The sequence below is a fragment of the Hesperophylax consimilis genome, chromosome 2 (assembly GCF_061612785.1).
Source record: "Hesperophylax consimilis isolate HC1 chromosome 2, BYU_Hcon_1.0, whole genome shotgun sequence".
NCBI lineage: Eukaryota > Metazoa > Arthropoda > Insecta > Trichoptera > Limnephilidae > Hesperophylax > Hesperophylax consimilis.
In genome coordinates this window covers 17,137,696-17,165,594 of record NC_142837.1, presented here as the reverse complement: position 1 = coordinate 17,165,594, position 27,899 = coordinate 17,137,696, and the positions used below count along the sequence as shown (strand labels likewise).

The following is a 27,899-nucleotide window of genomic DNA, read 5'->3' as shown; positions in this document are numbered from 1 at the left end:
GAAAATAGAACACAGAGAGTAATAATTAATGATCACATTAGTTCAAATAAATTAATTGTATATGGTGTTCCTCAGGGTAGTGTTCTGGGTCCAATTTTACTTTTGTTATATATTAACGACCTCTGTAAACTGACGTTTTCTGGTACTTCAATTGTATTTGCAGATGACACTGTCTTGGTGCTGATACTTGGGTGAAACTTATGCTAAGTAGTAGCTAAAAGAGTAGACAACATCAAATACCTGAGTTTAATTATTGATAAAAATTTAAAATAGAACAATCACATTACTATATTAACAAACAAAATAAGAAGGCTAGCCTACATTTCAAGAATCTAAGAAACATATTGGACACATTTACACTAAAAACTGTATATAATGCTCTTGTTCAATCAATGCTTTCATATAATGTTAACTGTTGGGGTTCTTGTAACAAGACTACCCTAGTGCCTTTAAATGTTGCACAAAAATTAATTCAAAAATAATGTATGAGATAAGTTTTAGGTATCCATCAAAGTTATTATATAATGAAAGCAAAATTATGACAGTAAGGCAGTTGTACATAATACAGGCTTTTTGTAAATTTTTCAACAACATTATTACTGCCAAAAATCTCAACAAGTGCGCAACACTAGAATAATTCTTCTCGGTGTATACCAGAACATCCTTTGGACAAAGGACTTTTTCATATATATTATCCGTTGCTATATAATATACTTGGTGAAAATATAAAAACTATACGAGTAGGTACGTTAAATTCATTCAAGAAAATGGTCAAAATCTCTGTACTAGCTGAGAGTGATGATTTGGATTGGTGATTGGATCACCCATGTTATCGCTTATATCATAAACCCGTGTGGAAGCCCTGTTTCGATACAATCCATATTTACTTACTGCATATGTTCTTATATACATCTTAAATTTTTTTAAATCCCACTCTACGTCCGGGTTAAATCTTCCCCACAGGAAAAAACTAAACCCTTCCACACACTTTTCCACAATTGATCATCTAGTCAACCCACATTATGCAAGTGCATTATATAAGCATAGTAAATACAAAACAATACAAGAAAAACACGACAACTCACCATAGATCAAATGGGAAAATAATTCACCGACTCCAGATATTTTCTTATCAGAGGGCCGGCTCGGTAGAACTCCTAACTAGACCTATAAATCCTACTGATCCCTCAATATAAATATTTTTTTAAATCTTTCGTAATCCTACATGTATTTAAAATGACCGATTTTTTCATTTTTATATATTTATCTTTGACAGATCTAATACGCCTAAATTTTGAATGAGGAATAGCGACATCAATGATATAAGTTATTTTTTTATTTTGTTAAAAAAAAATTGTAAAAAAACAACTTATGTCTTATATTTTTATTTTATTATTACATTGATTTTACTCATATATATTTTTTGAATGATGTGATTGTAAATCTTGACACAGGAATGCCCTAGTGAGAAGTGCAGATTATGTTTTCTTTATGGCAGAAATCCTGGGTTCGATGTCGAAGGATAAGACCGTTACCTTTTATTTTTCTGTGTCTTGTTTTGTTTCGTTTAGATTGATTTGTGTTATTATCCATTGTCTTTTTTAAAATAAAAAAATATTTTAACTTGTGCATAGCTGTGAGTTTTTCATTTTCTGAATTCCGATAATTTTATTTAAAAAAAAATATTGTTTTTGGACTAATGAATTAACGATGTGGCCTGAGTGCAGTTATATTGTCTATGGTCGCACCTTTTTTGAAATAGCCTTGAGATTTCTTTATCCTTAGAACCTGTCTAAACTGTCGACCGTTTATCTGTGGTTAAGTTGATCACAAACTTTCCCTCTACAAAAAGTCCGAAGAAATCGATCTCGAGAGTGGTTTACAGTGGTTTATTTACGCACGACGACTGATTTCTATGGATATTTTGACAGATTGTTTCTATTTTACGAGCACGTGTCTTGTTCCTTTTATTTATTATAATAGGGAACAATCATCTCTATAATCATTTTTATTTTTTAAACCACAAAACAAAACTTCAACATGGGGAAACTAAACGTAACCATACTACGCTACTTGTCGAGGGAAGATTTTCGAGTGCTAACCGCTGTATGTTCTATAATAATTTCTATCAATTGTAATTCAAGTTATCATTTTACCAGTTACTCGATACTTACGACTCTGTAACATATTTCTGAACGCTCGTTAAGAATAAGTGCGCTGATACTGACACGCCACAAAACTTAAAACATGGTTTTAAAATATTTAATTACGCATGTACTTGTTATTGTAGATCGAGATGGGTATGAAGAACCACGAGCTGGTGCCTGGAGCTCTTGCTGCGTCGATTGCCAATCTGCGTTATGGCGGGGTACACAAACTTCTCAAGGAATTGTGTAAACAAAAGTTGCTGAGTTACGAGCGCGGAAAACACTGTAAGACCCACATTGATTCTTAATTTATTATACAGACCTCCGAATATGTGGTCAACGAATGCCCGATACATTCATTCCCGGTGGGATTGATGAGGGCCACAGGGCAACTCCTAAGGCTCTAAACTAGCTTGCAGATCCAGATTTCCCCCACCATTTTATTTCAATATTAATGCTAAAATACCATCCAGTTTTGGTAAATATTGCAATGAATTAAAGGAATGCAGTATGTGACACCATTGGAACAGAATTTGTATTATTATTTTCAAGTTGAATGGTAAAAGTTAAAGTAACCAACCAAAAACTTCCAGTGTTTTTAGTGTCGTAATAATTTTAAAAACAGATTTTATTGGTGCTCTGTTTAAAGTAGAAGTATAGTGCAGAAGCTAGAAGTTTATCTGATATTTTTATAAGTATAAATTGACTATTTGCATCTTTAAAAAAACATCTTTTGACCAGGCGCGGGTGGTGCATTAAATGTTTCGTGGTTCACAGAGAAATTCATAATAAACATAATATATGCATTATATTTAAGTATGGGTTTCTTACCTATTTTTGAAGAAGATCAATTCTTCGCTCATACTGTTTTTTTTAAATAGTCCACACTTATTATTACATCAGTCATTTTAAAAAGGTGAGGGTATTCAATAATATCTAAAAATAGTGATATCAGAATAATTCTACATAATAAATAATGAACACACAGATACGTTTCACTTTGCTTTGTGTTTACTTTACTGAGCTAATGAAACGTGAAGTTTGAAATAAGTGACAGACAACTCACACAACCAAAAGGTTACTTGTTAACTGTAAAAGTTATTAGATATTAGAAATATTCTAAACATCTAATGCATTTTACAAACCATACTGCACACAAATTCTAACAAAATTACTAAATTTTACAATTTATTATAATACGAAATACTCATTTCATATTTTTATACATAATTCTTCAACACATATAGTACTACACTTATTTTTCTATTTTTATATTACTCATTTTTTTACTTCTATTTTTTCTTATTATTTTTAAATATTTTTTACTTAACATTTAGTTTATATATGAATTTCTAATTACCAGCCTCAGAACAGACTATGTCTAGTGAGGAGGATAATGAAAAAAAAAACATCTGTACAGAACCAACCTTAAATAAACGCCCGGGTTGCCGGCACTGAAACTGAAAACAAAAAACTAATAATGTCGTCTAAAATACGTTCCCTATCCCAAAGGCTCTGTAACAAGATAATATCACACAAGACCTGACTGACCCCCTGACTCAAGGTTGCATTTTACAAGAGAAATACTACTACCTAGTTCAAACCCTACATGAGAATAATTATTTCTCTGGAGCCCTTTCTGCGGAATTCTTCGTATTCGCCGCACGGCTCCAGGCATTGTTTTTGGTACATTTTGTGTGTTTTCACACGGTTCGAAGATGTTTGCTATAGGCTTTATACTAAAAACAATAACCAAACGGGGCGCTTAGCGCTTATCGCCTGGAATGGTATGTACCTCGGTTCCTAGCCCGTATAACTGGCGGTAAGTGAAGCTTGTGGCCTCAATTATTATTATTCTCTACCAAATTCATATATTTAGATTATTTTTTTTTTAAAGATTGTGAGCACTTTCATAGTTTAGAACATTATGAAGGAATACGGTGAGCTACAAAATGTTGATCAATTTCGTTGGCGGTTCGGTGTAAGAGTGAACGTTATCGCGAGCCGCGCCCGCTCTTGACATGACCCTACTCAAGCATTTGATTCACGTGATCGTGCCATGTCTTCCTCGGGGGTCTCCAACTTCTTCATCCATTCTCTCTACTTGCCCAAAACATCTTGATATTATTGCTTTTAATATCCCAAAAGTAAATATTGTTATCTCTTTTCAGATGATGGATTCCGGCTTACAAACTCTGGATACGATTACTTGGCGTTGAAGGCTCTCGCTATGCGCAACGTCGTGGCATCTTTTGGAAATCAAATTGGAGTCGGAAAGGAATCCAACATTTATACAATAGCTGATGAAGAAGGCAACCCTATATGCCTCAAACTTCACAGGTATAGGAATATTTTTGAGTATTCTCTTGTATCCACCGAGTAATATTACTGGTTTATTACTTATATGATAGCTCTGTTGTTAGTGCAGATACCTGTCTGCATAGCTGAGTAAGCACTCACTCATTGTGCATACTAGTCCCAGCTTGAGATTGTATGTGAAGTCATCGTTCAAACAAGATGCGCAAGAAGGAAGAGGACGAACGTCGACGTAAGATGACGCCCGTACAAGCTTTCACTGGGACTAGTTTATCTCATGTTTACCTTATCCCCTTGATAGTAATTCAGCCACTTTAAACAAAGTTCACCAAGGTTAGCTTGAGGTATTTAGCGATATCTCCTGGTTCCACAATGTGTCTTCCTGTCAAGGTGGGAAGAAGGAGACATTACACCTGAACCCTTAATCGGCAGGAACATAGATGAAGATTGGCGGAAGAAACATGCATAGTCAGTGATAACATTATAAATAAAATAAAATTTTAAGATTCTATGGTAATGGCAAGCTTGATTATTATTAGTTGTTATATTATTATTATTACGAAGGAATTCGTTGAATAAGAGTTTACTTGTTGATTTTTCCTGAGATTGAATGTGACTTTTTTTTGTGAAAGTAAGTTTTTATTCAACGACCCTCCCTCATAATAATAATATAACAATCAACATTGGTAGCGCCCCTGAGGTGATATCTCACAAAAGTGGCGCTACACAAATTGTCCAATAAATAAATACCAATGGGGTAGAATCTTATATATCAATAATTTTTCTCAAAATGGCATCAAAAACCTCCCATCAGATATCATACCATCGTTTTACACAAACAGTATAGGTAAATTTTTAGTGAACGGGAAAGATAAAGAAGACTGATTTGGCCGCTCAGGTATTTTCTCACTTCAATGCCCCATTTTATATCGGCAAAACTTCACGTAATGTTAATACCCGTGTCAAAGAATACCTAAGATGTCTGAACAATAACAGTTTCTCGGAATTTGCCAACCACCTCATAGTGTCAGACCACACATTTAACCTCTCAGACAAAGACATTTATATACTATGTGTTCCTTTGAGAACTGTCAAAACGTGATAATTTTTGTGTTATTTACGAGTTTTGCTAAAAGCATCATAACTCACGTCTTGGGAAACGTAGCCTCATTCTAAAAAATGTTTTGGAAAGATTATGAAATCCACTATCGAATTGTGTTGTTATAATTAAATATTTGCGTTTCTAAATATATATTTTATGAAAACGTCAAAAATATGTAAGAATCGATAACCATTATTTCAAAGCCGTGAAAAATTTACTTTTTTCTGAGTATCATAAAGAAATAACACTTTATATATTGAAGAAATATAATTAAAAACTATTAGTCACCTCAAAATATTAACCGTCCAAACTAAAATATTTTTAATAAATTATTTAGAAATGCAATAAATTATGAACGAACAAGATGACAGATTCAATCGGCTTAGATAATGCAGTTCTACGTTCCATAGATATTGTTGAATACAGACGCGTAGCGTTATTCATTATCAATACTCTGTTTTTTAAATCATGGCAATCCGTATACTAGTGATGGAAATAAATCGATTTTTGTAAAATCTCGCGCGTTTACGTGAAAAGACGTTCTAATGTCTTGACCGCTATTATCATATTTACGTCTTTTGACGTTCTAATGTTCTGAGTGGTTAATAAAAATACAGACATCAGCTTATTGCATAAAAACGGAATAATGAACAGACTAGATAATTTAGTAGCATTAGAGATCCGGAAAGCCAAAAATATTAATAGCAGAGTCATTAACAACCAAATAAACCTAATAGCAGAGTCATTAACAACCAAATAAACCTAATAGCAGAGTCATTAACAACCAAATAAACCTAAATAAAAGTCCAATACTTTGGTTTTTCCCCATTGATAAAGAACACTCTCCTCCCAACCATACACCTATCCCTACTTCCTCCACTCTACCTCATCCTATTTTTTATAACCAACTGTAAAAGCAGAATATGTTACTTGTAGATTTTAGTTTAGTAGAGTTATTATACAGCCCTGAAGAAGCTTTTTTTTAATATATGTTTAATCATGGGGTAGTTTGGCAAAATATTTTCTGGCCTCTTGTTTACAAAGTTGGTTATTTATTTGTGGTTGTTTTTGGAAAAGAAAAGGCTTGATTACTTTTAAAAGTTTTGTAAATTTTATTTTTTTAACTTTTGTAAGTTGGTGGTGGTAGTTTGTATTCCATAAAGTATTTTTGATTAGTTAATGTGTGTGCGATCTACTCGGATATGTGACGCATATTTGGGGGCGGTACATGGAACGTTTTGGTGAAACTCAAACCGTTGGGTTGGATATCTCCAAAGCCTTTGATGACAGAGTCTGGCACCGGGCGCTTATCGGGAAGTTACCATCGTATGGGATCCACCCAACCCTGCATAGTTGGATTGCGGACTTTCTGAGGGGAAGAACAATTCAAACCGTGGTTGACGGCTCTTCTTCCTCACCGCACCAAATCAATGCGGGGGTGCCACAAGGATCTGTGCTGTCTCCGACGCTGTTTTTATTGCACATCAACGATCTCGTTGAATGTGCACCAATTCACTGCTACGCTGATGACAGCACCGTTCACGAGGGTTATCTTTTTGACAGGCCCCCTTCCACCTATGATGTCCGAACAGCTCGGGAAGTTTTGAAGCGAAAAATTGACCACCACCTAGAGATGGTTCGTGCCTGGGGTAAGGCCAACTTGGTCAGTTTCAACGTCTCAAAAACCCAAGCGTGTCTGATTTCGGCAAAGAGGGAGATCAATGACTGTCTGGTGCAATTTGATGGGAGCACTCTCCCCAATAAAGACTCCATTGAAATGCTTGGAGTTACTATATCAGACCAGCTCAAGTATCGGGGATCCATAGAAGCCCGAGTAAATCAGGCCTCCAAAAAGTTGGGTGTCTTGTACAGGGCTAGGAGATTCTTCAACAGTGACCAGCTGCTGACCCTGCACAAGTCTCAAGTCCGCCCAACTATTGAATTTGGGAGCCATCTTTGGGCTGGTGCCCCAAAATACTTGATAAACCTGCTTGAATCTGTGCAAAGAAGAGCGATCCGTCTGATCGACAATCCGTTGTTAACAGACCGATTGCCTTCTCTAATGCATAGACGAAATGTAGGCATGCTGTGTCTGTTCTACAGGTATTTCAATGGAGCCTGCTCCAAGGAGCTAGCAGCATTGATTCCTGATGCACCGGTGCACGTGCGCGAAACTCGACGGACACGAACTGAACACCCGTTCACGGTTGACGTTGGCTTCATGAGAATGGGCCGTTTTTATGACTCGTTTTTGTGTAAGTCGGCTCGTATATGGAACGAGCTACCGACATTTGTTTTTCCTCCCTCCTATAATCCGAGCCTCTTCAAGGCCCGCATTAACAAATCCCTTCCTACAGCCCCTACCTTATTCCGCCTCACAACGCCGCCCAACCGGGTGGTGACATAGTTCCCCTGTCTGTACACTGCACAGGCAGGGACACTCTTGTGAGGTGTTACATAAAAAAAAATGTGGATTTTTCCCTTGCTCCATTATGATCTGTCGTGGCTCGGATATATTTACTTGCATTTCTTTTAAAGGTTTGTAGCAAAATTACTTTTTTTTGTGACTTACGGATCCGGGAAATTGGACCATCCTTTGATCATATTCCTTTAAACCCTTAGTGACCGCTCCCCGGTTTTCTTTTGTTAAAATAAACACCAAATACATGCAAAATAAGACTTTAATTGTTGATAATCTTTAGGATTACTTACTAATTAACAAAACTCTTTTAGAGGCAAACAGTAACAATCAATAATAATAAAATTTTCTCAGGAACTATATTATTTCATCACCCTTTTGACAGGTCACAGTAATGTGATCATTGCACACATGTTAATAACATTTGGAACATACTGTTTTTGTTTTTCTGTCCTTTGTTCTTGGACAAACGTGGCATCGTTTATATATTATTTATATTATACTCAGCTCCAGAAGAACCTACATATAATACTCACCCGTATGCTGACGCTCGCGTGGGGCGTCAAGCACCCCAAACGCTCTCCCGGCACAACCGCAGACGACCGAGTGTTGCTTGTTAACTGAAGAATCAGTGCGGTAGATTCAACATTTTAAAAGATACAAATGCTCAAATGCATGCTGGGGTGTGTAACACCCCACGCCAGCAATTAAGGGTTAACTCTAACGACATTAATATATATTGGCTTTGTTATGTACATTTTTAAAACAACATTTCAACAAAAATAATATTGAGATCTGATTGACTACGCATGTTTATTCCCACAACACCCAAACTCTGAATGTTTCTTGCTAGTACCATGTTGACATTTCAGGTTTGTTCCACTTGAACCAAAACTTTATGTTTATTTCTCTTGTGACTGTAAACCGACAATACCTACACATTGTCATATTTTACTTCAATTTGTATAAATCATGACTGTATCATACGTATCCAAATATCCAGGATTTTTCAATGAAATTCATATTTACGTAAAAACTGCAAGAACACTCAAACCCCGAAACCGCTTGATACCGTGTCGCCGACACAATTAAAAATCTTTACATCACAATTACTCTATCAAATGATATGCTATATGTGATTTATCAAGATAATTACATAGTAATGTAGCAGCAGAACCTGAAACACAACTGAAAATAACCATCCACCACCTCACTCGGAGCCACCAGCCAACGAAATGACCACCGCTAAAGAACCGATTCAGTATTTACGTTGATCCCCCTCCACTACTCACCAGAGGGAATTCCATGATGGCCGCCGTCTCCAACCAATCACAGCTCAGCATATTCCATTGAGATTTTAATCAAACAATGATTACAAATTCAAATGTGACTATTTGTGATAACATCAGACTCAATTTACGGGAAAATGATGGAAAATATAACCACGGAATAAATATCAACATCAAGAAATGATTATATGCTAACATAATAACATGAAAAATCACACCTAAATATATTTGTTACTCTTTGGGAAAAGTTCAAACCAAAGATATCTAACTTCAAACCCAATATGAAAATTTGTATATTTTATTATAAAATAAATAAACGAGACTTGGGGTGATGGTTTTGGTAAATTGAACTGACTCGGTTAAAGGTATCACATCAAAATATTACTTTCCTCTCAGCAAACTAACTACGGAGAGGAAAAATACCTAACCAATTTACTCCTCACTAAAGAGGAAAATCTCCTCCGAGAGGGCCCGATTTGAATTTGTTCTATAAATAGAGAACCGAATTCCATACAAAGTCAGTTCAACAACTACCTCTGAGAGGGAATCCTCTCTACTGAAGAACCATTACTAAGTCTCAAGAAATATTTTCAAGTGTTTTACTCAGTACTTAATTCAGTTTTTGCCAGTAATAAATTCTTTTCGTCAGCTCAGATTTGGAAATAAATTCCTTTCTAAACTTGGCTTCAAACTTCACTACAAGCTTTCACCACACTCGCCGAGACTGAAACGTTGACAAGTGTACCCAGCCTCCTACGTATATACAGTAATTGTACGGACGGTTAATTGTCTCGTACACATGACTATGCATGTTTCTTCTGCAAACTTTTCATTATTATGTATTTATACATTGGGTCCTCATTTTTCATATCACTTTTTTAATCACCCATTTTATTCAAATTATTTTTAGACTTGGCCGCACTTGTTTCCGCAACGTTAAAAACATGCGCGAGTATCACCAGCACCGCAACAAGGCTTCCTGGCTATACCTGTCCCGCATTTCCGCCACCAAGGAGTTTGCCTACATGAAGGCATTGTATGAGAGGGGCTTTCCAGTTCCTAAACCTATTGACTACAACAGGCACTGCGTTGTGATGGAGCTGGTCAAAGGTGGTCCACTGTAAGTGCTCTTTAAATTTAAAAAAATCACTATAACTTATATGCACTCAAAAGCTGGGCATGGCACTGGGCAAACCTGCATTTTGGCCATGTTTTTTTTGCATAAATCAAAACAGGTAGCTAGTGTTAAGCTGATTTGAATTTTACGAATTGGATTTTACAATAATACTGCAAATAAATCTATTCAAATTATTGGTAATCTGGTTAAAAACGGGATTGCAAACCCTTAGCGAATGAATCTATTTCATGAACACGTGTTCATAGAAATCTTAACATTCTCGCATTTCGTCATTATTAAGACAAATGCAGGTGCATGAACACGTGTACTGATGTATTAGGAATTTACTAAAAGTTTATCAAGAAACCGAATTACCGATAATTTTAAGATATTCTTAATAAATTAACAATACTCATTTTTCTTTGTGTAGTTATAGATATAAGCGTATTTTTGACATGCCTGTGTGTCCAAAGTAAGGTTAATCACACCTCACTTTGGGTTAAATTAATCAAATATGTTCTCAACATTAGTTTCAACAACTCCTCCCAGTGAGACAGGCATAGCATCAACCCTTGTAATGTTTGTTATCAAGGTATAATGATAACATAAAATATTTATCGCAATTCTTTCTTGAGAAGATAATCAATTCCATTGGCCTGTTAGGAACCTAGGAGTCGAAAGACCATAAGTAAATTTGTGATATCCTACTTACACAAAAAATCTCGTAGTGATTGGTAGAGTTGGCCGATGGCCCGGGTGAGTACGAAGCTTTGCTGGCGGGCATAAGCGGAGTTTTAATTCTACAACGCATACCGACAACATGAAAGAAATTGGTTTTTCCACAAAAGAATTTGGTTTTTTAACTTAATTTGTAGCTAACCGCAAAGCTGTGGCAAAACCCGTGCCGTACACACACACGGCTAAAGCGATTTTAAGCAACATCTTGGTTCCATGCCATAAGCGCATTTACTTTATTAATTTGTGTTATTTCACAATTTGTCATTTACAAATAATATATAGTATATTTGCGGCACGTCCCAGAGTGGAAGATACTCTCAGTATCGCCCTGGTGTAAGACCACCATTCAGAATTAAAATGTAGCTTGAAATGGCTTTGGCTGTGTTTGTTGACCAGATCTGAATAGCCAGGTACTTCCCCACCTTCTTCTTTCCCATCTCCTTCCCCTCCCCACTACCTTCAGCATCACATCATACCCCAATTGGGGATGTATAGTCTCAGTACATTGGGTTCCTACATCGATTTTTGTTTCCATGTTACACTTTAATTTCATAAAAACACACAGGAGACACTTTGTGCACCTCACCTTTGCGCTTCTGGACGAGGGCTCAACAGTCACCCTTATTGACGCCACCACAGCACAAAAACTCGGCACAACCGGACCTACCCGTGAGCTACGACTACACGGAGCAAAAAACATGTGCTCAACAGACTTGACGTCCCGCCGCGTGCCAATCACTCTACGCGGCGCCGGAATCTCTGATGAGTACGTGATCAAAGCAAATACCATCCAGCAGCTCAGCCTTCCTGTCCAGAGGTACCACGGTCGCTACATCACCCCCACACTTCTCATCGGGCAAGACAATGCTAACTTAATTGTCTCGAGGGAAGTGCGCGACGTTCGTGATTCTACGCGAATATTATCACGAACGGCGTTGGGGTGGACCACCCATGGCGGAGGGACCTCTGAACATGTGAATGAAGCTACAACATTGGCCATACGAGCCACCATGTCACCCAGGCGCACTGCCGAGAGGCATTATACAGTGCACCATGGACCATCTGGACCCGTACCGCGAGCACCTCTGATACAGGCGGCCGTACGAGGAGTACCAGCTGGATCTGTGCCAGCACCTATGCAGAGAAGACCACCCAGGCACCATGCCCGGTGGCATTCTACCATGCCCCATGGACCATCTGGACCCGTACCGCGAGCACCTCTGATACAGGCGGCCGTACGAGGAGTACCAGCTGGATCTGTGCCAGCATCTTTGCAGAGAAGACCACCCAGGCACCATGCCCGGTGGCATTCTACCATGCCCCATGGACCATCTGGACCCGTACCGCGAGCACCTCTGATACAGGCGGCCGTACGAGGAGTACCAGCTGGATCTGTGCCAGCATCTTTGCAGAGAAGACCACCCAGGCACCATGCCCGGTGGCATTCTACCATGCCCCATGGACCATCTGGCCCCGTACCGCGAGCACCTCTGATACAGGCGGCCGTACGAGGAGTACCAGCTGGATCTGTGCCAGCATCTTTGCAGAGGAAGCCACCCAGGCACCATGCCCGGTGGCATTCTACCACGCCCCATGGACCATCTGGCCCCGTACCGCGAGCACCTCTGATACAGGCGGCCGTACGAGGAGTACCAGCTGGATCTGTGCCTGCAAATGGTACGAGAGAATCAGTCGGCCCCGCGAAAGGGTCTCCCAGGCACATTGAAGTAAGGCGCCAAAACGTTGGCCTTTCTTCAACTGTGGCAGAAACACTGCCCGACATCAAGAAATTCTCCTCATTTAATCATCTTATTCAAACAACCTGCCGGATACATCGTTCTATTAAAAGGTGTCGTGGAAAAAGCCACGAACAACCTGATAATCATTTAAGAACCGATGAAATCAAGGAAGCAGAGGCCCGATGGGCAAGAAAATGTCAAGAAGAGACATTTTATCATGACATAAATGCGCTCCAGAAAGGAGATCCACTACCAAGTGACAGTAGGCTCAAAGCCTTGAGCCCATTCCTTGGACCTGACGGCCTACTGAGGATGAACTCAAGAATACGAGCCCTCAGTAACGTGCCCCAAGCAGTGCGGACACCAATAATTTTGGATGGTGATCATGCATATGCACGACTTCTGGTGAGACGTCATCACCAGGAAGCCGATCATCCGAATAAGGAGAGAACAATGGCTGAGGTGCGAGGCAGCTACCATGTGCTGCGACTGCGAACAAATATTCGCAAGATCGCCCACAACTGCCCCACCTGCAAGATGCGCAGGAGCAAGCCAGCCCCCCTTCTGATGGGGCCCTTGCCGCCATCAAGGCTAGCCCACCATGTTCCTCCATTCACCCCTGCTGCAGACGGCCGAGTGAGGACCGCCCGGATCCAGACGAGCACCGGATTTTACGTCCACCCCGATGTGAAGCTCGCTGTAATCCTGCCGGCCCCGCCTACCGATGCAACATCAACAGTACCACCAGCCCAGCACCATCCCAGAGGGACTGGCCGCCGCGGGCTGCAACGTACCAACAAACGTCCTATTTTTTAGTTCAGCATAGCTAAACGGGGGGAGTGTAACGGACGTAGTTGACCATATTATTTAATTTCATAAAAATTGTTTACTTTTATAAAATGTCCCTACTCCACGCCACTGGAAAAATCACCACTCCCCGCCACTGGTCATTTTATCCAGTTTTCGGCCCAAGCGGCTTGAAAACTTTGTCTACGAACGGCATCGATACCGCGTCGCCGGCTTACCTGCCGCGTAGATCGATGTCCAGCATTTTTTCTATGTAAAAATTACATAGAAAAATCAATTTTTAAACATTGCAAATATGTATATTTTACTTGTTCATCCCCTCGGCGGTAGTCAAATAAACACTATTTTCGATATACTACCGCTGAGGAGATATTAAAAAAGCTGTTTTTCACCCATATGTAAACCCATTTTTGAACAATATTTTTTACCCTTTTTGCGTGTACAAAAATCCAGGAACCTCGTAGCATAGTGAATCTTATCTCTTTCTGAGCGCTATGTTACGGGGGACCTCGGAAAAATACTAACTTAACATGTTTTACAAATTTGATCGCTTGAGATCATTTTTACACATTTATTTTACAAACATTTCTTATTTTTTGTCGTATCTTGACAAACAAAAAATCTAGTTGTCAAGATACACATTCCTATAACTACTATGCATTTAAACTATGTAATTATCATTCATGTAAGCGCTCAAAATCTTTTCTAACTCTCAAATTTAAGCGACTACTATCACCAGTACTACCGACAAAATGAATATGCAACAGTTTGTCGGAGGCTATAAACTCATTGTTGGCGCGGGTACAACCCCCCACCACTTTTGGGCTCCTAGCCCAATGTCGGGCGCGAGTCAGGCTAATTAAATATAAGCAGCCACATAATTAAAAATAAATCAGTTCATCTTTACCACCAAAACCAAGCGTTTTATTTATCAACAAGTGACTCCTGCTCAACATCTGCCTCACCTCGCCGAGTCTTCTGCTCCAAGATCTTCTGGTGTTACCTCTTCGAGACCAGCCGGCCCTCCTTTGGAAAACCGCCAACACCAGAAGCGAGCAGAGACGAAAGCACACCCAGTGCCCACCATTCACCAAGCCTGGGTGCGGGAGGCAGATTTCATCAAATATACAACTATCATCATCATCATCGGCCGTAAAGGAGCATTCTCATCGGTTGAAGACACGGTTTGGACCCGGCGCCTAAATCTACAGTCTTGTGCGGACTCCCGTCCAGTACAAGTGGTCCTCCGAGCCGGATTCTCACACGCCTTCAACCAGGATGTCTCCAACCTTACGGTCGAGCCGGATCCAAGACGATGGATCCTCAACACCATCTGCAGATGCCCTGGACGCTGGGTCTCAGGCCACGGCTGTGGTTCACGTCACGCCTGACGTAACCCCCATGCCCACGCCCAGCACTACTCCTGACATGGCACCACCTGCACATCATGACTCACCGCCCTCCATATCTCAAGAGGATGCGATGGAGTCATTGCGACAACAGCTTCGCAGTCAAACCGAGCACATTGAGAGACTTAAAGCAGCTCTTCAATCAGCTCCAACAGCAGCAGCCCCTGCCCCTCCTGGACCTTCGAAGCTCCTGGAGAGGTCACCACCATCATGGACGCAGCCCGGCCAATCGAGCCCGGTGCCTCTGGTGGACCAGAGGTACGAGGAACCAGCAGCAGCAGTGCCTGCCCGATCTGGACCCGTACTCCTGGAAGGGTATCCTGCCCAAGGAGGACCCTGGCGCTTCCAAGGGTACAGCCCTGGATGGGTGCAGCCCGGCCAACCGAGCCCGGTGCCTCTGGTGGACCAGAGGTACTCAGCAGCGGCGCAGCCAAGGCCAGCCGGTCCCCCGCCCTCGTCACCCTGGCCCAATGCAGGGTGGCCAAACATGATGCAGCCTGGACCCTCTGGCCCCGTACCGCCCACCCCTCTGATAGAACAGAGGCAAGCCGTACCTGAAGTGCCAGCCGGACCTGTACCTCTGGTGGACCAGAGGTACGCATCACGAGCGCAGCAAGAGCCAGCAGGCCCTGCGCAACCAGCACCCTGGACCATTCAGGGATGCCCAGTACTGGTGCAGCCTGGACCTCATGGCCCTGTGCTGCCCGTACCTCTGCCCCACCCGGGGTACCCAGCGCCGACGCCAGGATCACCTGCCGGACTGCTGGAGCAGTGGGACGTGCCATGGACACAGCCTGGACCACCTGGACCCTCTGGACCATCTGGACCATCTGGACATGTGCCGCCCGTACCACTGCGCGAACAGGAGTATGGCGTGCCGGCACGGCCAGATGGCCCGCCCACAGCCAGTACCAGCTCCATGCCGAGATTCCCGCCCCAACCTACGGCGGATGAGACGGCCCAACATACCAGAGCCTGGGTTCAGCATGATGGCAGTCCCATGGCTCAGCTGGCCTCCGCCCTGACAGAAGCCATCAGAGCTTCAAGGGCTCAGGACAGCCCCCGTCCCACAATCGAGGACGATCCACGAATGGCGGCCCTTATTGCCAGACAATCTATGGCCAAGGACCTGCCTCCATTCTCTGGAGATCCACTGGAGTGGCCCACCTGGAGGGCACAGTTTAACCAGTCTACCTCCACATGTCGGATGACCTCCAGCGAAAACTTGATCCGCCTACAGCGGGCCCTCAAGGGGAAAGCCCGAGAAGCCGTCGGCCCCCTTCTGATGGACCCTGCCCAGGTTCCGGAGATCCTGGCAGTCCTGGAGCAGAGATTTGGAGGGACTACTTCACTCGCTGCTCTGATGCTGGACAAAGTGAAGAAGCTGCCCCACCTCACAATTGAGGCCTCTCTGGAGGACATCGCAGACTTCTCTGGCACAGTTCAAAACCTGGTGGCATCACTCCGCTCCCTCAACAATGATGGCTATCTGACGAATCCAGCGCTGCTCAGTGACATCGCGGGGAAGATGCCGCCCACCTTGCGGTTGGCGTGGCTGATGGAAGTGCGGCACTACGAGGCCTCCGCTACCATCTGCCAGTTTGCCGCCTTCCTGAAAACCGTCGCGAACGCCATCCCAAAGTCCGGTTTGGTTGACCCCGCGAGGTCCCGCCCACGCCGTGAACATTCGTTCTCAATAACGGAACAGTTTTCGCGAAAAAACAGTGCTCAAAATCGTGAAACATGTGACGAAAACCGTTTAGAGAACACGTCTGCCGCGTCAGAACAGTTTTGGCGAAAAAACGGTGCTAAAAAACGTGATACCTGTGAAAGTTTCATCAATATGTCTGCCGCGTCAGAAAAGTTTTCGCGAAAAAACAATTCGAACAAAAGTGACACTTGTGACAACAGTTTAAACACGTCTGCCGCGTCAGAACGGTTTTTATCGCGGGAAAACAATGTTTACAACAACAATTCTAGTGAAAAACAACAGTTCGCGCAAAATAATCGAAAGCCCCAAAATTTGTCTGGTAATAATCGAATGCCCCAAATTTTGTCTGGTAATAATCGAGAAAATAATCGAAGCGGGGAAAAAGTGCAAAACAGTTACAATGAAGTTCGCGAGTTCGACAACCGCGCCGGGTGTGTCGAGTGTGGTGAAAATGGCCACCAACTTAGCGAATGTCGCACTTTCGCCGCGAAAGACTTAAAATATCGTTTTGAAACAGTGAACGACGCCGGTTTGTGCCGATTGTGCCTCAATGGCAAACATTATACAAAACAGTGCAAAGTTAGTGAATGGTGCGGCGTGGGGGAGTGCAGATCCCCCCACCACCGACTTCTTCACAACTATAATAACAATCGTGATAATGACATTACTGTGGCAGATGTTCACAATATGTGACGCCACACCGAAAGTGCCGTGTTAAAAGTGGTGGGAGTCATATTGTCGGGCCCGAAGCGGCAGATTAAAACCTTTGCGCTTCTGGACGAGGGCTCAACAGTCACCCTTATTGACGCCACCACAGCACAAAAACTCGGCACAACCGGACCTACCCGTGAGCTACGACTACACGGAGCAAAAAACATGTGCTCAACAGACTTGACGTCCCGCCGCGTGCCAATCACTCTACGCGGCGCCGGAATCTCTGATGAGTACGTGATCAAAGCAAATACCATCCAGCAGCTCAGCCTTCCTGTCCAGAGGTACCACGGTCGCTACATCACCCCCACACTTCTCATCGGGCAAGACAATGCTAACTTAATTGTCTCGAGGGAAGTGCGCGACGTTCGTGATTCTACGCGAATATTATCACGAACGGCGTTGGGGTGGACCACCCATGGCGGAGGGACCTCTGAACATGTGAATGAAGCTACAACATTGGCCATACGAGCCACCATGTCACCCAGGCGCACTGCCGAGAGGCATTATACAGTGCACCATGGACCATCTGGACCCGTACCGCGAGCACCTCTGATACAGGCGGCCGTACGAGGAGTACCAGCTGGATCTGTGCCAGCACCTATGCAGAGAAGACCACCCAGGCACCATGCCCGGTGGCATTCTACCATGCCCCATGGACCATCTGGACCCGTACCGCGAGCACCTCTGATACAGGCGGCCGTACGAGGAGTACCAGCTGGATCTGTGCCAGCATCTTTGCAGAGAAGACCACCCAGGCACCATGCCCGGTGGCATTCTACCATGCCCCATGGACCATCTGGACCCGTACCGCGAGCACCTCTGATACAGGCGGCCGTACGAGGAGTACCAGCTGGATCTGTGCCAGCATCTTTGCAGAGAAGACCACCCAGGCACCATGCCCGGTGGCATTCTACCATGCCCCATGGACCATCTGGCCCCGTACCGCGAGCACCTCTGATACAGGCGGCCGTACGAGGAGTACCAGCTGGATCTGTGCCAGCATCTTTGCAGAGGAAGCCACCCAGGCACCATGCCCGGTGGCATTCTACCACGCCCCATGGACCATCTGGCCCCGTACCGCGAGCACCTCTGATACAGGCGGCCGTACGAGGAGTACCAGCTGGATCTGTGCCTGCAAATGGTACGAGAGAATCAGTCGGCCCCGCGAAAGGGTCTCCCAGGCACATTGAAGTAAGGCGCCAAAACGTTGGCCTTTCTTCAACTGTGGCAGAAACACTGCCCGACATCAAGAAATTCTCCTCATTTAATCATCTTATTCAAACAACCTGCCGGATACATCGTTCTATTAAAAGGTGTCGTGGAAAAAGCCACGAACAACCTGATAATCATTTAAGAACCGATGAAATCAAGGAAGCAGAGGCCCGATGGGCAAGAAAATGTCAAGAAGAGACATTTTATCATGACATAAATGCGCTCCAGAAAGGAGATCCACTACCAAGTGACAGTAGGCTCAAAGCCTTGAGCCCATTCCTTGGACCTGACGGCCTACTGAGGATGAACTCAAGAATACGAGCCCTCAGTAACGTGCCCCAAGCAGTGCGGACACCAATAATTTTGGATGGTGATCATGCATATGCACGACTTCTGGTGAGACGTCATCACCAGGAAGCCGATCATCCGAATAAGGAGAGAACAATGGCTGAGGTGCGAGGCAGCTACCATGTGCTGCGACTGCGAACAAATATTCGCAAGATCGCCCACAACTGCCCCACCTGCAAGATGCGCAGGAGCAAGCCAGCCCCCCTTCTGATGGGGCCCTTGCCGCCATCAAGGCTAGCCCACCATGTTCCTCCATTCACCCCTGCTGCAGACGGCCGAGTGAGGACCGCCCGGATCCAGACGAGCACCGGATTTTACGTCCACCCCGATGTGAAGCTCGCTGTAATCCTGCCGGCCCCGCCTACCGATGCAACATCAACAGTACCACCAGCCCAGCACCATCCCAGAGGGACTGGCCGCCGCGGGCTGCAACGTACCAACAAACGTCCTATTTTTTAGTTCAGCATAGCTAAACGGGGGGAGTGTAACGGACGTAGTTGACCATATTATTTAATTTCATAAAAATTGTTTACTTTTATAAAATGTCCCTACTCCACGCCACTGGAAAAATCACCACTCCCCGCCACTGGTCATTTTATCCAGTTTTCGGCCCAAGCGGCTTGAAAACTTTGTCTACGAACGGCATCGATACCGCGTCGCCGGCTTACCTGCCGCGTAGATCGATGTCCAGCATTTTTTCTATGTAAAAATTACATAGAAAAATCAATTTTTAAACATTGCAAATATGTATATTTTACTTGTTCATCCCCTCGGCGGTAGTCAAATAAACACTATTTTCGATATACTACCGCTGAGGAGATATTAAAAAAGCTGTTTTTCACCCATATGTAAACCCATTTTTGAACAATATTTTTTACCCTTTTTGCGTGTACAAAAATCCAGGAACCTCGTAGCATAGTGAATCTTATCTCTTTCTGAGCGCTATGTTACGGGGGACCTCGGAAAAATACTAACTTAACATGTTTTACAAATTTGATCGCTTGAGATCATTTTTACACATTTATTTTACAAACATTTCTTATTTTTTGTCGTATCTTGACAAACAAAAAATCTAGTTGTCAAGATACACATTCCTATAACTACTATGCATTTAAACTATGTAATTATCATTCATGTAAGCGCTCAAAATCTTTTCTAACTCTCAAATTTAAGCGACTACTATCACCAGTACTACCGACAAAATGAATATGCAACAGTTTGTCGGAGGCTATAAACTCATTGTTGGCGCGGGTACAACCCCCCACCACTTTTGGGCTCCTAGCCCAATGTCGGGCGCGAGTCAGGCTAATTAAATATAAGCAGCCACATAATTAAAAATAAATCAGTTCATCTTTACCACCAAAACCAAGCGTTTTATTTATCAACAAGTGACTCCTGCTCAACATCTGCCTCACCTCGCCGAGTCTTCTGCTCCAAGATCTTCTGGTGTTACCTCTTCGAGACCAGCCGGCCCTCCTTTGGAAAACCGCCAACACCAGAAGCGAGCAGAGACGAAAGCACACCCAGTGCCCACCATTCACCAAGCCTGGGTGCGGGAGGCAGATTTCATCAAATATACAACTATCATCATCATCATCGGCCGTAAAGGAGCATTCTCATCGGTTGAAGACACGGTTTGGACCCGGCGCCTAAATCTACAGTCTTGTGCGGACTCCCGTCCAGTACAATACTTTTGAAGGTTTGAAAAATATCACCGTGTGCAGAATTTAATTCTATTTAAATAAGGACTTTACGAATTTAATATTCATCGACACATTTACGTATAAATGAATTAATCGATACGGCCATCATTCTGTATTTTTATACAGGAAGGAGTTGAACCCATACAAAACAGTCAAAAGTATAAAATGTTTTTATTTTAGAAGGCAAGCTTATTAAAAATGAATAGGTATACTATTATGTATCTGTACACTTTTTCTTTTGCTGAGTACTGATAATTGCATTTTGTTTTGCAGGACACACGTACAATCTGTTCCCGATGTTGAATCTCTTTACGACGACTTGATGAATCTAATTGTGAGATTCGGTGATTGCGGAGTTATCCACGGTGACTTCAACGAGTTCAACATCATGATCGATGAGGATGGGAAGCCAGTCATCATTGATTTCCCTCAAATGATATCCACATCTCACTTAAATGCCGAAGTGTAAGTTATACCTCATTATTTATTACTTATTATGGCCTCACAACTCGACCGTTCCATCCATATATAATACAAATAAGTTCATAATATGTCTTCCTTTGTTTCTATTACCTATAATTCCATTACACATCTTTTTCATAAATTTTATTTGCATCACCGCTAGTATTCAAGAAACTAAATATGTAGGTATTATGTATTGAATTTTTGTCGTGCATATATTTTTTCTTTTGAGTGCCAAAAGTGCCTATCGGCCATGAAATATTTGTACACGTCGAATGCCGCCGTGGACGATGGGCATATTCATAACATACTTTCTTTCGATGGAATTTTGCATTGTAAAAAATTTACATAGATTACTAAAATAAATCTTATTCGATTGGCAACAAAATAAACAATGAGATTCTTGCTTTACGTTTCCTAAAGAGCAGCCATTTTAAATTAATTACAATGTTTCTGCGTCATGTCCGAATTTACATATGTTATTATTCTTATTTCTTTATATTTTGTACAGGCAGATAAGTAGGCAGTACCGTACTCAACTGGTAGGTCACTTGAGATTAACACTGTTTATTGTTCATTAGAGAAATTTAGATACGGTTCGCACGCACAGGACATAATTGGACTTTCCAGTATTTATTTTAATAATATATATTTATGTTCTTTAATGAGCGTGTTTAGGAAAGGAAAAGTAAATTTTTTGCTGGACGGTACTACAGTACAAGGTTTTGATCAGAATTCACTTTCCTAAATGTCATTCGTCCCTCTGTATAAGACAGATTTCAAATAATGTAAATCCGATAAGAAAAGTTCCTTTAATTTTTTTTTCTTTTCTTTCTATGTTGTACTATGACTATCAATAACAAATATAAATGGCACTTGTGTTGTTTATTGTAAATTAATAAATTTATTAAAAATATTTTGGTACATAAACTATTTCTTTGCAAAAGTTGAACAAAACGAGTTATATTCACATATTTCATTATTTTCTTATGATGTATCAATAATACGTACGTATTACTAAGTAATTACAACTTGCGCATTGGGCCTCCTGTTGGTAATATCGAATCTTGAGTAAATGCAAAATAGTTTAGTGTCATTTGAAAACCCATGGAGTTTCACAGTGACTGATGCTCCGGACGCGTAACTTAGAATACTATCCAAGTTCTTCTTCAGGGGGTAATCTTCTATTTTATATATCCCTGCTTTGATCGGGCATTCCATCCTAAATAAATACATACTCTCTGTAATTAAGCATACTAAAGTTGGTTGTTGGTGCTTGAGTAATGTGAAATATTCCTGCGTAGTGTGTAAAATTATTCAAATTCAATGAACTTTTCATATACAAAATTGGAACTGATATGTATTATTAAATCATATCAGATAAGCGATAAAGTAGTTACCAAAATTAATTTATTATTTGAAATATGTTTTTATTTTGTTAAAATGTTTGATAGATGCTTAGATGACCTAATAGAGTGAAGATACTTTACTAAAACAATGTATGTGGTTTCACTGAACTTGGTCCAGAGGACATACTTCAGAGGGCCGTACATGTAGCTATTTATTCATTTATGCATTTGAATGGCTATACTTTCCACAAGTGGTGCTACATTTTTGTTTGATTTGTCAAAATATAACCTGTCTTACAGATGTCGTAAAGTTTACCAACATTCAAAAGGTACATTTCTTCTTGAAAGGCAATGATCCTGAGACAAATACTTTCAGCTTCTTTTTCACAGATATGCATTCGTTTTTATGCTAAAAGCCAATGAAAGCAAAGACCGGTTGGTGGCTGCGTTGATAAACGCGTCCGCCCAGGTGTGTTGGGTTCAATTCTTTTGCTACCTAAGCCCTCCATCATTGCACAACACCTTGGCTTATAATGATGGTAGTAGGAGTATTTAGTTATTTGCAACTCGGGAACGTAAATGCAAAGACAAATATGGTGGGTTTTCTTACATTGGGTGTATGTAGTTGCTAAATTCATCACTATACACAAGTTTTATTACTTCGAAAATGGTACAGCCGTCTTCTGATTTTAATCTGTCCAAATATATTTCACACAAATTGAAATTGTGAATATCTTTGCACTTATAAACTTCCATCTGAAAATATTTACAGACCAAATATTATGCGTATAATTTCTTGTTATTGAGCCTGGCAAAAAACTTAATAATACTGTTGATTTGTAAACAAATAAATTGTACCTTATACAACCACCCTTCTGGGAAGTCTTTTGTGACATTGATAAAGCCGGTCAAGAAATACTCGCCCTTTTGTTTTTGCGAAACACTAAAATCTGAAAATTCAACTGGCAAACTGCGTTCATCGTGGCACTGACCAAACGTCTTCATCAGTACTTTTTGTGCAACATAACTATTTGCTGTTTCTTTAAGTAATAATATAATCCAAGAATTCAAAATAATAAAACGCAATTTCATTTTGGCAAAAATATTTCAGTAAGAAATAATAATCCTAGAATAGCTTGTGTACTCGATATTATAATAACACAAATTGTGGATAAAGTTCAGTGCGTTTTTACATTATTTTTTTAATCTGAAATTTAAATCTGATGTGTGTAATTATTAATGCATCAGGTAACATACTACTTTGTTGTACACGGTGGGACGTGAATAGGATGATAAAATCGTAAATTCTTGTAATAATATGTATTATTTGTAGAATCCAATGATTCATACGAATTGGTGCAAAAGATTTAAATGATGAAAAACAGTAAAAGATAAGTTTCAGCGATGTATTGCATAAGGTCAGAATTAATCAGAGGGAACACTGTGACGAAGGTAAACAAAATATGGATTTTATTCGCCCAGTAAACAATCAGTTTGACCGGTAAAGAAAATAATAGCTATTAAGTAAAAATACGTACATCCGTAATGTATGCTTTTCATATAAAAGAAAGAAACCAAAATTTGGACAGAGGGTAAAAATGAATGGTTCTATTCTTCTACAAAACAATATTGAACTATGAACAGGTGACAAACAAAATTGTAAACATGAAAAGTACTAACTCAGTAATAAACGTTCTAATGGAAAATATATATTTAGTTATTTTGATAAATATTAATACTGCATTCCCCGATTGTTTGAGGTTGTCTTTTTCTTTTAATGCGGACAAATATATAGCAGTTGATAATCAGTTTACTAGTAGAAAGCACAAAATCAAGCTCTGTGATTCGCCAGTAGTCGTATGTCAAATTCAGTAATCCACCGTGTGTCTTGACTCGAGCGCCAAGTCAAGTACATTAACATGACGGGTTGGCTCACTGCTACGCTGACGATCAGCAACTGAATGTCTAGAAGCAATAACTCGTTGGATGTCTTCAAACAAGCTCTCAATCCATCTAAGACTGAGTTTATCTGGGCAGCCACAAACAAAGGTCAATATTTCATAGACAATTCACCTATTACTATTTCCGGCAGCGATATCATCCCAAAAACAACAGTCAAACTTCTCGGTGTTAGACTTTTCGTTTAAAAGTCAAATAAATAGGTAAGTACCGGTTTTTTTCACCTAAGACAACTCAAGTCTGTTCGAAGAAATCTTCCTACAGAAGCAACAAAACTACTTATCAACTCTTACGTAGTCTCACGTCTCGATTACTGCAACGGCATTTATGCCAGCCTTCCAAAATATCAAATTGACAAACTTTAATCAGTGTTTAATGCAACAGCACCGCTCATAACCGGGGTTTCAAAATATTCGCACATTTCAGAACACCTTCGTAACCTTCACTGGTTCAAGTGCCCTGAAAGAATCCAGTACAAACTGTGCTGGATGGTGTTTAAATCCATCAATGAAATGGCCCCACCCTACATCTCTGAACTATGCGTCCCGGAAAACACTGGCCTGAGACAGTCAACTCTTAGATCAGCAACATCATCAGCTGTAGGCAGACTGATAGAACCTATGCGCAAGCCAAATACTAAGTTTGGTGATCGCGCTTTCGGAGTATCTAGGCCGAAGGCTTGGAACAAACTCCCTCCGGAACTAAGATCCATATCAAGTCCAACAGAATTCAGGTCTAAACTAAAAACTTACCTTTTTAAGCTGTCGTACCCTTAAATTAAATATACCATTTCTAAGAGAAAGTCCAGTTATATTCAATTTTCCAATTATGACCTAAATCCTGTATCTAAATTTCGCTAATAAACAATTAGATAATGTTAATTAAGTGTTAATCTCAAGTGACCTACCAGGTAAGTATTGTACTGTATATTATCTCCATAAATAGTTAGGTAATAACATAGATCACTGTAGAAATGTATTATAAGTTTGTACAGCGCCCTTGAGGTGATTTTGCACAAAAAGGGCGCTATACAAGTCATCCAATTATTATTATTATTTCACTCGGTTACTATCATCGATGTACAATAAATACCCGATCAGTGGTTATTATGCTCTCACTGACTATTTTACCAGTCACCAGATTGTTTTATTTTTGTTTCTGTTCATTTCTTGGAGCAAATTATATATTGGAAATGATCGAAATAATGATAGCGGCATTTGTTTGGTTTTACGAAATACCTGTTTTGATTTTTAGCACATTTGTTTTGTAAGCTCTATAGTCTGCCGCTCTCACTAATTGGACGCTTGCCCGGTTTTTGAGGTGGCAGATTGGTGAGGAATTATTATTATGTCCCATTTAAGGTTCTCTTTTTCTTTGAATGAATATAATAATGTATGTAAATATACATTATATTTTTGTAGATACTTTGACCGCGATGTAACCTGTGTTCGAGACTTCTTCAAGAAACGGTTTGGATATGAAAGTCACTTATACCCTAAATTCAGTGACCTGGAGAAAGATGACGCCATGGACAAGGAGATAGCTTGTTCAGGATACGGATTCACCGGAGAGATGAATGAAGATCTTGCTCGGGTAATTATTCAATGGCATTCAGATTCCATTCCTAAGTGTATTATAGGAGACTTCAATGATTTATAGACGGTTCGTCTAGATTACAAGGTTGTTTATTTACGATAAGAATTATAAAGTAAGGTTGCTGAACTGACGTCCCTTACTGTCAAGGCTCTAAGTTATTCTGGCGAGAGAAGCTTCCTAAACTGAGTCGTCTACCTACAATCGGCTATGTTCTGGAATTTACTCGAAATCATTCGGATTCTGGTGTGTACTCGCATCGCTTGCCGCACACTAGTTTACCCGTGGTAAAACGCAATAACTAACTTTACCGACTCATTACCCTAACCAACCATCACGCCTTTCCGCAGGGTTAGGCAGAGAGGATGGACTGCCACACATCTGTCTTGACACACACTCTTTGCTTCATTCACATTCATACATACTCTTCTGTTATTCTGCCTCTTGGCATAGCACGACTCAAGTATGATTTTTTCTTCTTCCTCGGTCTTTTGGCTCTTTCTACCAGATTACAAAAACATAAAGGAAACATGTTAAACAAACATTATTTATCTTCAGGAATATGGGTTCATAACTACCAGCTGCTTCGCCAAACCTGAGGAAAGTGATTCAGAATCTGACGGAGAAGAGGTTGCTTCGGACGAGGAAACATTTTCAAAAGAATCCAATAATGCAGAACAATCCGGAATTGAAATTGATAAACTTAGGCAGGAGGTAAGGGAAAACCAATATATATATATATATATATATATACCTATATATATATATATATAACTTTTTCGTAGTTGATTTTAAAAACATTCTACTTTTTAAAAATGTCTGCTAAATTAAGCGATATTTACGCTTTCAAGTAAAGAATTAAAACAATTGTTTGCTAAAATACATTTTAGGTAGGAGTAGGTACTTAATTTAAAATATATTCTTTTGAAATATTTTTCTCAACACATCCATAAGTTCCAATTTCGAAAAGTTTACTCCGTACTTACGTAATGTACAAACACACAAAGAAAAATTATTTTGCTTTTTAATTTCAAATCTCAAGTCTTTCTATTACATACATACATTATGTATTATATATATATATACACATATATTAATTTTATATATTATTTTGTATGTATTAATTCTTTTTACCATACTAGCTTTGAATTAATCAAAATATATTTCTTTGTCTCGACAGCTAGAAGACTCTTTGAAATGTGATGAAGACACAACCAAAAAGATAAATGTACAAAAACCTATCATCCAGGAAACAGACACACCCAAAAATATTGGTCAACCGAAATTGAATACGGCAAATCAACGCACCCTTGAATATATCAATAGCATTAAGAAAAAGAGTAACACGGAAGAAAATCAGAATACACTTCCTTCGGTGGATGAAGATTCTGTACCACAACTTGAAATTATCAGCAAACCTAAGCTTGATAAAACTTCACAAAAGTATAGATTAGCAATGGTTGAAAAGGCTCTTTCTGATGTTCGCTCCATGAGGTCATTTTCAACAGTGTCAACAATCGCTCCAGAGGTCATCACGAGCAAGGTTAAAAAGAATTTAAATTATAAACAGAAGCAAATAGAAAGGAAACACTGTGTCGCTAAAGGAGAAGCCAGTGCGGCCACCAGAGTTAAACGTGAAAACAAAGACACCATCAAGCAAAGTAAAGGTATTTGGGGATGGGATGAATGAATTAACCAATGATTTCTGTGTCTACACAATATGTATGTAAATTTAATTCAGAATTAAAACAATATCTATCTATAA

At 40.6% G+C, this 27,899-nt stretch overlaps 1 protein-coding gene across 1 annotated transcript; it reads left to right on the top strand.

Annotated features, from left to right (window-relative positions):
- The first annotated feature begins 1,828 nt into the window (after positions 1–1,828).
- Positions 1,829–27,899, top strand: RIOK2 (RIO kinase 2). The gene is made up of 8 exons (XM_089641603.1): positions 1,829–2,106; positions 2,291–2,432; positions 4,319–4,487; positions 10,184–10,393; positions 21,045–21,236; positions 25,963–26,134; positions 26,693–26,848; positions 27,315–27,899. Exons 1-8 carry the CDS (start codon positions 2,041–2,043, stop codon positions 27,822–27,824), a joined length of 1,617 nt encoding a protein of 538 aa, XP_089497729.1. The 5' UTR covers positions 1,829–2,040; the 3' UTR covers positions 27,825–27,899.

What these genes read in the sequence shown, in the direction of transcription:
- RIOK2 (XM_089641603.1), top strand. Translation starts at nt 2,041, where the DNA reads ATGGGGAAACTAAACGTAACCATACTACGCTACTTGTCGAGGGAAGAT. An exon ending in ATATGCCTCAAACTTCACAG is followed by an intron (nt 4,488 to 10,183) that starts GTATAGGAATAT and finishes AATTATTTTTAG; the next exon opens with ACTTGGCCGCACTTGTTTCC. An exon ending in TGAATGAAGATCTTGCTCGG is followed by an intron (nt 26,135 to 26,692) that starts GTAATTATTCAA and finishes ATTTATCTTCAG; the next exon opens with GAATATGGGTTCATAACTAC.